The sequence below is a fragment of the Nycticebus coucang genome, chromosome 12 (assembly GCF_027406575.1).
Source record: "Nycticebus coucang isolate mNycCou1 chromosome 12, mNycCou1.pri, whole genome shotgun sequence".
NCBI classification, from domain to species: domain Eukaryota; kingdom Metazoa; phylum Chordata; class Mammalia; order Primates; family Lorisidae; genus Nycticebus; species Nycticebus coucang.
The window spans coordinates 72,665,993-72,677,114 of record NC_069791.1 but is presented as its reverse complement, the minus strand read 5'-3'; the positions used below and the strand labels follow the sequence as shown (position 1 = coordinate 72,677,114).

General features: G+C 50.7%; 1 protein-coding gene across 1 annotated transcript; it reads left to right on the top strand.

Moving 5' to 3' along the window:
- Positions 1-810: 810 nt before the first annotated feature.
- Positions 811-9,638, top strand: ZP3 (zona pellucida glycoprotein 3). Its single transcript, XM_053557491.1, has 8 exons — positions 811-1,122; positions 3,495-3,613; positions 4,412-4,515; positions 4,597-4,774; positions 4,979-5,096; positions 8,759-8,850; positions 8,977-9,113; positions 9,430-9,638. Exons 1-8 carry the CDS (start codon positions 811-813, stop codon positions 9,636-9,638), a joined length of 1,269 nt encoding a protein of 422 aa, XP_053413466.1.
- The last annotated feature ends 1,484 nt before the right edge of the window (positions 9,639-11,122 follow it).

The window sequence follows — 11,122 nt, the reverse complement described above, 5'->3', positions numbered from 1 at the left end:
CAGGGGTAGACCACCAAGGTGAGTCTAGAGCCCCAGCTGTCACCAGGTGTCCTGCTGCTGGACTGCCCCACCCTCCATGTCCATCAGGTCAGAGGGAACTGGGGGAGTAATCTCTTTTATCTGTATATTTATTTTCCAACAAGTAAACCAGAGGTATTCAAAATAGTTTTCCAACAAGTAAAGCAGAGGTATTCAAAATAAAAACACCAGCAGGCGTGGTAGCAAAAAAAAAAAAAAAAGTCCTGTACATTCTCCTAGTACACACCCTTCCCTCCCCACCTGCACCCTTTCTACACCTCTGTCCACACAGCTGCTTCTGCCTGAACTGACCTCCCCTCTGACCTCCAGTAAAATTGGGTAGAGGGCCATAAAATTCCTCTTGTCTCCTAATGGATACTGTCTCCTTGTGCTTGCAGTTGGAATGAGTTCCCTGCTATCTCTGATCTAATCCTCCTCCTACTCTCCCTTCAGTCAAGGCTTTTCTCCTGTCTCTCCTGTAGACCTGAGACAGCTGTCAGTTCCCACACCGGGCAGGAGGGCAAGGCCAGCAAAGGTGGACATGTAGGGTGGGAGGAGGACCAAGCTGTGTGCATGCTTTGCAGACTTCAACGAGAATATGAATCACTTGGGGATTTCCAAGCTAAAACCTGGGTCCTGATAAGGGCTGGAGTTTGCAGCTCTAACGAGCTCCCAGGTGGTATTGCTGATGCTGCTGGACTGGGAAAGGCAGCAGGTGGGTGCCCAGGTGGGCACGGCATCCCAGGGGTATAAGATGGCTGAGGGGCGGCTGCCTACTACTTGGCAGGCACGATGGAGCTGAGCTATGGGCTCTTCGTCTGTTTCCTGCTCTGGGGAGGCACAGAACTGTGCTACCCCCAGCCCCTCTGGTTCTTGCAAGGGGGAGCCGAGCGTCCTACACCATCTGCCCTCCCTGTTGTGGTGGAGTGTCTAGAGGCCCAGCTGTTGGTTACAGTCAGGAAAGACCTCTTTGGTACTGGAAAGCTTATCAGGCCTGCTGACCTCACCCTGGGCCCTGAGGGCTGCCAACCACTGGCCTCCATGGACACGGATGATGTGGTCAGATTCCAGGTTGGGCTACACGAGTGTGGCAACAGCCTACAGGTAGGGCCCCCGGCTTTGGTAGGAGGATGTACTAGGTGGCAATAGAGTCCATGGGAGGTGGGGAGGTGGGGAGGTGTCATGGGTGAAACCTACAGTGGAAATTGGAGACCTGGGTAGGTGGGGCAGCTCCTGTCTTTGGTTGCTGAAATTGGGCAGGTGGGAGGAGTCCTGAGGTTGCAGTGTGTATTGGATCAGGTACTCCCACTCTGACTCTTGCCAGTTTAGGACACACAGGTATGGGGATGGGACAGACCTGGTTGGTAGCCCAACCACTTACTTAGGGGCATTAGAAACTTAGCTCAGAAGTAACCATTATAGGAAAAATCCTAGAACTTTTACCTCCTTAACTTATGTTTAATGGCTTGATGCTTTTATTAAAAGTGGAATTTGAGGGTACACAATGGTAACCTTTGTGTTGAAGACCTTAAAGGCTTCAATTGAGTCCCTGGGGGTTAGTTCCAAGGGGGAATAACCTAAGGTGGGAGGCAGGTGCCTTGGCCAATCCAGGCGAGGCTCCCTCTCCCACGCCAGGGGGATGCAGATACTCAAACTAAGAGGGCCTTCTAAAAGGCATGGACACACAGCCCCCCTGGCTGGTTTCTGAGCTCTTGGACCAAGTGCCTGTTGCCCTATGGAGGGCCTATCCTCTCTCCAATGCAGGACACTGGCTCAGTAGCTTCCCCCTGCTGGAGTTGTGGTCTTAGGTGTGGTCCCCAGAGTTCACCTTGACATTGGGGCTCTTGTTTCTCTGGGGCTGGAGGCCAGAAAGCTGGAGGAATTATCTGTGGGATTCTAACTTAGTAACTCCCAAACCTTATACATTAGTCATCTGGGGAACTTCTAAAAATTCCTGAGGGCTGGCTGACCCGGTGTGGGTAATTCTAGCACTCTAGGAGGCTGAGACAGGAGGATCACTTAAACTCAGTAGTTTGAGACCAGCCTAAGTAAAATCGAGACCCCATCTCTACTAATAACAGAAAAACTAGCTGGGCATTATGGTGTATGCCTGTAGTCCTAGCTACTCAGGAGGCCGAGGCAGGAGGATTGCTTAAGTGAGTTTGAGGTTGCAGTGAACTATGATGGGGGGCCCAACTACTTGCTTGGGGGCATTAGAAACTTAGAAGTAACCACTATAGGAAAAATCCTAGAACTTTTACCTCAACTAATGTTCAATGCCTTGATGCTTTTACTAAAAGTGGAATTTGGGGACTACTATGTGGGGTGACAGAGTGAGACTTGATCAAAAAATAAAAACATCTGGGCTGGGCACCATCCATATACACCAAGGCTGGCAGTTTTTAACCTGGTCTGGGCCAGCTAAACAATGACAACTGCAAAAAAAAAAAAAAGGCGTTGTCGCAGGCGCCTATAGTCCCAGCTACCTGGGAGACTGAGGCAAGAGAATCACTGAAGCCCAAGAGCTGGAAGTTGCTGTGAGCTCTACTGAGGGTGACATAAAACTCTCAAAAAAAAATCCTGATGTCTATGCTGGACCCCATGTTAAATCAGAGCATGATTAGGAGTCAGCCATGGGTGTCTTTGCTCCAGGTGACTCCACCATGGAGCAAATCCCGGCAATTTCCCTCTCTGCAGTGTTTCCTGATCTTGCCCAATAAAAATCACCTGAGGTCAGGGCAGCTTCCTAGTCCTGCAGCCATGTGGGGTGTGTGTGGTCGATGGTTTCCTGTTCTGGAATCTGTTGCGACTCTTGAACAAGGGGCTTCACAAACTATGCTGCTGGCCCTGTTTAGGGCATTTACTAACAGACCTACGACTGTGCCCTGAAGAGTTTGGGCTGGGGCATGGAGGTCCCATAGGCAGGTCCCTAGGGGACCTTCAGCCCTTCCGGAAGGTGCAAAAGACCCCAGTAGCTGCTGCCTGTGCTCTTCCTGGCTCCATGAGCCTGTTTCTCCCATGAAGTGGGCTTGGGGAATAGGTCAGATAAACGTTAACCTGGTGTGCCTGGGAGTGTTGGGGGAGGGGTTCCCACACTTCTGGGGCTTCCTTTCCTTGGTCCTGGGCCTTCCCTGAAGGAAATTGTATGTATTGGGTGGGGGAAGGGGAGCGCATGTCCTAAAGCCTCTAGTGCAGTGGTTCCCAACCTTCCTAATGCCGCAACCCTTTATTAGCATTCCTGTGGGTCACTACCCACAAGTTGAGAGAATCGCTGCTCTAGTGTCTGCCCTAGTAGATCCAGAGCCCCTGTAGTGGTGTCACTGTCTCAGGTGAGGGCACTAAGGTGCAGTGAGTGGGAAGACGTGTCCTTACTGGGCAGCAGCAGAGCCTTGTTCTTCCAGCTCAGGCTGAGTCCCTGTGTGGGTCCGGCACACCATAGGCAGGGGATGCTGGTGAAGTTAACCTCTCCCCTCCAGGTGACAGCTGACTCCCTAGTGTATAGCACCTTCCTGCTTCACGAACCCCGCCCCATGGGGAACCTGTCCATCCTGAGGACCAACCGTGCCGAGGTTCCCATTGAATGCCGCTATCCCAGGTCAGTGTTGCCCCTGGTGCAAGGGCCCCATGGCTATAGCTATTGACATGAGGGTCAGCTGTGGGTGGCAACTCATAGCATGGTTGTGGGAGATGGAAGTGCTTAAGGTTATGCACCTCTGTCCTGGGTGGGCCTGGGAGGGACCTGTGAGTCTAGTTTGAGCCCTGGAAACACATCAAGGGCCTGACTGCCTCTCAGTGGAAGCTGCAGAGCTGCCCAGTGAGGAGAGAGTGATTATGTCTCTTAAAGACAATGCTGGGGGATGGACCAGGCTCATGCAGGCCGTGTGGGCCTTAGTCCCTGCCCTTGAGCCTGTCTGAGGAGGTCGGAGAGGTAAAATGGGCAGTGCTGACACCAGTCAGGACATGGGGCATCACCCAGTGTGCCTGGGAGGGAGGAGTTGGGTGTAGGGGATCCTAGAACAAGTTCCTGGGGCTGAGACAGCCAGTGTAGAGCCACCATTGAGTGGTGCAGTGCAGGGGTTGCTGCCCCCCACCCCCAAATCTGAACCTTCAGGACCAAACTTACTAAAGAACAGATCTTAGTCTAGAAACCAAATTTCTAACATCAGGTGTATCTGCATCATGCTGCAACCCAGACACCATCACAGCTGGGCCACTCACAGGTGAAGCTCAGAGCTAAGGGACAGGCTCAAGCTTTAGGTAGCCTCTCAGCTGTCTGGCCAGGGCATAGCAGCAGACTCTGCAGTAGGGTAGAAATGAGATACCCCTCCACCAGTGGGGGCCTGAGTAGGGTATGCCCCAGAGCAGGTGTGGGCAGCTGCTGTTCTCCTCCCAGACAGGGCAATGTGAGCAGTCAGGCCATCCTGCCCACCTGGGTGCCCTTCAGGACCACAGTGTTCTCAGAGGAGAAGTTGGCTTTCTCTCTGCGCCTCATGGAGGGTAAGAGAAGAGGGTGAGGCTGGGCAGGGCTGCTGCTGGGAAAGCTCTGGGTAGTCTCAAACCCATGACCATCTCTTCCAGAGAACTGGAGTGTTGAGAAATCATCCCCCACCTTCCACCTGGGAGATGTAGCCCACCTCCAGGCGGAGATTCACACTGGCAGCCATGTGCCACTGCGGCTATTTGTGGATCACTGTGTGGCTACACTGACACCAGACCAGAATTCGTCTCCTTACCATACGATTGTGGACTTCCATGGGTGAGGACTGAGCTCCCTTCCTAGGGAACCTTCCTAACAAGATGGTCCTAGAGCTTACCTGGCCGCCGCCTTTTTTTTTTTTTTTTTTTTATTGTTGGGGATTTATTGAGGGTACAATAAGCCAGGTTACACTGATTGCAATTGTTAGGTAAAGTCCCTCTTACCTGGGCTTCTAACACCATGCTTTACTCGTTCTCTTTCAAGTTGTCTCGTTGATGGTCTCTTAGATTCCTCTTCTGCCTTCAAAGCCCCTAGGCCCGGGCCAGACACTCTTCAGTTTACAGTGGATGTATTCCACTTTGCCAATGACTCCAGAAATGTGGTAAGAGCGCCTTCTAATAGCCTGGGGTAAAGCAGAGCTTTCAGCCTTATCCTGCTGAGGTCACTCACCAGCGTTCTCCTGGAGCAAATGACTGATAGCTTTTACTACTTGTAAGTTTGTAACCCAACAGACTTCCCAGTAGATAAAGCCATGGGCTTTAGTGAGGCCTTCAAAGAGAAGAATGAGCGGCACACTCTTAGAAGGGAGGAAGAAAACCCATGCAGGGTGAGGAGAGTCAGGGCTCCTAGAAATAGGAAAGACCAGATTTACCCAATAGCTTAAATAAGCTCAACTGCAGGATCTGACCTTGTCCTTTCCAAGATCAGTAGGTCCAAAGGCCTGATGGTGAATGAACCAAGATGGGTTCGATGAAAGTTAAAACAGGTGTCTGTCTTCCTAGAGACTGTTCCAGGGGCAAAAAGCAGGTGTGAACTTCCTGTCCAGGGTAGCCTCTCTTAAACTTGATCATAGGTAGGCCAGTGATTCTGAAGCAGCATCACCTGGAGGACTCATTGGAATAGTGCTAGGCCTCACCCTGAGGGTTTGATTCTGTAGATCCAGCGTGGAGCCTGAAATCTGCATTCGTAACAAGTCCTCAGGTGATGCTGGTACTAATCCAGAGGCCCCCCCTTGACAACTAAGCTAGAAAGCCCAGGTTGAAACAAAGGGGGATGGAGAAAGTGGGAATAAAATACAGATTGCTGATGGCTGAGGAAGGGATGGGGGTGGCAGGTGGGAGGACTGACTCCTAGCCAGAAAGTGTGGGTGTGCTCTTAGGAGTAAAAATCAAGTCTCTTTGAAACACATTCCCTGAAATGGGGAGTGGTAGAGGATGTGAAGTTTAGAATAGTTGGCCAGGAAGAAGTTCCTAAAATAGGCATATATTTTCCCAAGACAGTCTTAAGCTGTGGCCCTAGGTAGAGTGCCATGATGTCATAGCTCACAGCAACTTCCAACTCAGGCTCAAGCAATCCTCTTGCCTCAGTTTTTCTATTTTTAATAGAGATGGGGCTCGTTTTTGCTCAGGCTGGTCTCAAACTTGTGAGCTCAAGCAATCCACCTGCCTCAGCCTCCCAAAGTGCTAGGATTACAGGCATGAGCCACCGTGCCCAGCCTAAAATAGACATCTTTTAATGCTGGCTCTATAATCTATATAATCACTAGAAAAAATTGCATACTGATGCTTGTAGGACAATCCTATATATCTTTAATTGGCAAATACTGGTGTTTTTTCAACATTAAAAACATTTTTTTTGCAGTTTGTGGCCAGGGCTGGTTTGAACCCGCCACCTCCAGCATATGGGGCCGGAGCCTCACCCCTTTGAGCCACAGGCACCACCTTCAACATTAAAATTTCTTTTTTTTTTTTTTTTTTTTTTTTTTTTGCAGTTTTTGGCCAGGGTCAGGTTTGAACCCGTCACTTCCAGTATATAGGGCTGGTGCCCTACTCTTTGAGCCACAGGTACCACCCTGAGTTTTTTCAACATTATGGAAATCTTTTTGACCATTTTTATAGCAAGCATCTATATACCACCATCAAAGTCCTCCTATTAGCACTTTATTATCCATCCACCAGTCCATCTTGTTTTACTTGGAAACATATCAAAGGCCACTTAAGCTTCCAGGTGACTAACAGCCAAGGTTGCGAACCACTGAAGCAGAGGCTTGTGTGGCTGGGCAGTACTAAGGGGTGAAGCAGGAGTTTAGAGAAGATGGTATTGATGCCACCTTGTCACCTCCAGCAGCTTTGTGAGAAGAGAATCAAATACAGATCAGATGGCAGGAGTGGCAAGAATCTGAGGAGATGGGCTGACGCTCTCAGTGACAGGTCCTGGGTTGAATGGGGCTGGGGATAAAGGACATGCTTGGGGAAAGAGGCTTGGTCCCTACTTATGTTGCCCCTCGTCACTCAGGTCCCTGATCAGTGACCTGCGGGTCTTAGGGTAGAGAATGTTGGTGGGATAGGGAGTTGATGTTGACTTCAGAGGTGGTCCAATCAGGAGGAAGGTAAATGTTCATAGATGTGGGAACTGTCTGCACAGGTACAAAGTAAGCTGCCTCCTGCATCTTCAGGGATTGAGGAATAATCAAGACCAGAGGACAGTGTTGCCCAATAAATGGGGAGCCGTCTGAGAGCTCAGACTGCCCTCAGCAGACTGGCCCAGGGTTCAAAGGAGAAGGAACCATCTTATTCAAGGGTGACAGTGGGAACCACCCAAGGATTTTAGGTTCCAAGTTAGCACAAGAACATACTAAGAAAAAGCTAAAGACAAAGCACTTCCTTGGGCGGCGCCTGTGGCTCAAGGAGTAGGGCACTGGTCCCATATGCCGGAGGTGGCGGGTTCAAACCCAGCCCCGGCCAAAAACCACAAAAAAAAAAGGCACTTCTTGGAATATGGACTGTAAAAGGCCCACAAGCCTCTTTCAGGGAAGGTGTAGAGAATGGACATTTGCCTGACTTGTTCAAAGGTCTGAACCTAAATGGCCTCTCTGCTGGTGCATTTGGCCACTAGGTGGTAGCCAAGGCTTGTGGCTCTACGGGAGGCTGCAGCTAGGAGACAGGATCTCCATGCCCTTTCAGTGGAACAGGCAGATGTTGGAACCTTGTCCAGAATATGAAGGGACCTGGTGGTGAGCAAGGACCAAATCAAACCCTGGTTCTGTCAAATAACCCTTTCTCCCCAGTGGTAGCTACTTTTTAGAATGTTGCAGGGCAGTCAACTGCTCAAATGGACATGGAGCCTCTGTTCGTAGCACTTGCTAAACAAGGGCAGGTGAGCAGCACTTCCCAGAGGCTAGAATGGTGCCAGGGTACCAGCCAAGGGGCTGTCTCCTAGTTCACATCACGGACAGGTGACACAAGAGACTGACCTGGGACAGACTGATAGAGCTATGTGCCTGAGGAATAAACGCTCAGGGAAGCTTGCCCAAGGAATTAACTAGAAGGCTGACTCTCAAACCTAAATTGGGAACCCTAAAGGAGCTAGTCTAAAAGGCCCCTTTGTGCCTATGGACCTCAGGTCACAGAACAGACCTACCAGCTTTCCTCAGCTGGAAAAGGGCAATGCCCACTTACATCTGAGAGGAAAAGTGCTTTGTCAGCTGGTTGAAGCAATCTTGGAAGCCCAGCTAAGCTGCCTGTAAGTAAGGTGTCCCCCTCCTTCACCCACCTGGGCAGGACCATTCAGCAATGTTCCATCTCCAGCCCCATCAGAGGCTGTGACATCATAAGCCTGGAGTCAAGAACACTCAGGCAAGTTTGGGAGACTGGGGGAATACAGACAGATTCTAGCCTAGAATTAGATTTGCTGCTTATTCTGCAATTTCAGGCAAGTAAACATCTGAATTACACATATATTGAGACAGTCTCTGTTGCCCTGGGCAGAGTGCCATGGCATCATCATAGCTCACAGCCACCTCAAACTTCTTGGTCCACGTGCTTCTTTCACCTCAGCCTCCCAAGTAGCTGGGATGGCCAGTTTTTATTTTTAGTAGAGAGGGGTCTTTTGCTCAGACTAGTCTTGAGCTCCTCAGCTCAAGCAACCTACCAGCCAAAACCTCCCATGGACCACTTTAGAGATAGACCCTCCCCTCTATAAAGGGTTATATGAAAACTAGCTTAAACTCTGGCACAGCCTAGAAGTAGCTATTATGACTTCCAGATATATATCACCTGTCATCTGAAGGTCACTCTGGCTAACCAGGACCCGGACCAACTCAACAAAGCCTGTTACTTCAGCAAGTCTTCCAACAGGTGAGGAGGCAAGATTCCATGGGACTAGTAGAAACCTAACCAGTCACTCCTGTCTTTTCCCCCAATATACTACCAACAAACAGCTTCCTGCAGGCAACCAAAGCCTCTAATACTTGTCTTTTCTAGATGGTTCCCTGTGGAAGGCACTGCTGACATCTGTGACTGCTGTGACAAGGGTGACTGTAGCATTCCAGGCTACTCTGGGAGAAAGCGCCATGTCAGGAGCCCATGGTTCAGGTCTACTTCCCACAACCACAGGCATGGTATGTCCTAGGACAGCAGGTGCCCCTGCTCAGTCTAGGTCACCTGCTATCACTCAGGGTGGCATTCTCTCGTATCCCCTGTCTACCCCTAGAAAGTTTCAGGTCTAACAAATCTTGGAACTGACTAGGAGGGGCTCCAATCCCCCACCCAGCAGCAGCTGGGGTAACTCTTATCCCAGGTCTCAGATGCAATGAGGCACGTGGAGGAGAATGACATAACTGTCAGGATAATCCACAAGCTCAGCCTCCTGAGACGGTACAGCCTACTGTAACCTGATTCCTGGTTAGGGACTAAAATGACACTTTTTGTCTACAGTAACAGAAGAAGCAGATGTCACTGTGGGGCCACTGATCTTCCTGGGAAGGGCTAGTGACCATGATATGGAAGGAAGGGACTCTCCTGCCCGCACCTCTGTGGCGCTGGGTGGAGGCCTAGCTGTGGTGGCGTCCCTGACTCTGGCTGCTATTGTTCTGGCTCTCACCAGGCATCGTCCTATTTCCCACCCTGTGTCTGCTTCCCAATAAAAAAAGAAAGCAACCTCTGGGAGTGGTGTGGTGACTAGAAAGTCAGATTTGTGGTGGGAACCTGTGGGCTCTTATAATATGACCTGGCAAGCCCTGCTGTGCCCAAGACTTCCGCCTGCGTAGTGGGGAAGGTACACATCCCAGGGACAGCCTTGGAGACCTGGTGCCTCCACAAGTCCAAGACAAACTGCTGGGGACAAAAGCAGGGTGGGCCCAGCCAGCCTGACTAGCCAGCCTGACTCTTTAGCTAGCCAAGAATCTTCTCTCTAGGCCCCATGGACCTGACCCCTTCCCTAATGGCAACAGGCAGCAAACCATGTGTCCAGAAGCTAGAGGCTTGATGAACAGTGGTGGTTGGGCCTTCCTAGCCAGGACGGTGAACTGAGGTCATCTTGCCCAGTCTTGGACCATCACCTTGAACTGGAACTACCCTTGAGCATACTTGAGGTATAAACTTGCTACAGTCATATCACTGGTTCTGAGACAGGTGATTTTTGCTTTCCAAGCCGGAGGCTCTGGTTTCAACATCACTGAAGGGAGCTACTGCAGCCTCTACTACCTTCATTCTCCCCCTACAGGCTGCCTTCCTCCAGGTCCCAGCCCCACCCTCTAGGAGTATTTAATGGAATGGTACTGTTAGGGGTGCCCAGGGAACTGTGACTCCCCACCTCAGGAAAGGTGTTTATGCCAGGCTCCCCCTAGGAAGGCATGGGAAGGTATGAAGCCCCCCATATTGGGGTCCTAAGCTGGCTCCAACCTTGCTCAGACCTAAATAAGCCTCCCCCCCCACTTTATTTTTTTGAGACAGTCTCACTATGTTGCCCTTGGTAGAGTGCTGTGGCGTCTTAGCTCACAGCAACCTCAAACTCTTGAGCTCAAGTGATCCTCTTGCCTCAGTCTCCTGAGTAGCTAGGACTACAGGTGCCCAACACAACACAATGCCCGGCTATATATTTTTTTGAAAACGTCTCAAGCTGTCAACGTGGGTAGCGTGTCTTGGCGTTATAGCTCACATCAACCTCCAACTCTTGGGCTCAAGCTATTCTCTTGCCTCAGCCTCCCAAGTAGCTGGGACTACAGGCGCCCGCCACAACACCTGGCTGTTTTGTTGTTGCAGTTGCCATTGTTTGGCAGGCCTGGGCTTGATTTGAACCCTCTAGCCCTGGTGTATGAGGCTGGGGCCCTAGGCACTGAGCCTGCCTAGCTATTTTTCTAAGAGATGGGGTCTCACTCTGGCTCCGGCTGGTCTTGAACTCGTGACCTCAGGCAATCCACCCACCTTGGCCTCCCAAGTGTTGGAATTATAGGTGTGAGCCACCGTGCCTGGCCTCCCTCCCATTTTCTTGAAGTTCATCTTCACTGGTAGCATTCCAGCTCGGTTAGCTACCTGCTATGGGCTTGCCAGTCTCTGTGGGCAACATGGGATAGGTGCCTGCTCAGCAGGCTTGTTGGGTATAAATTGATTAAAGCCAGAAAGTGCTCAA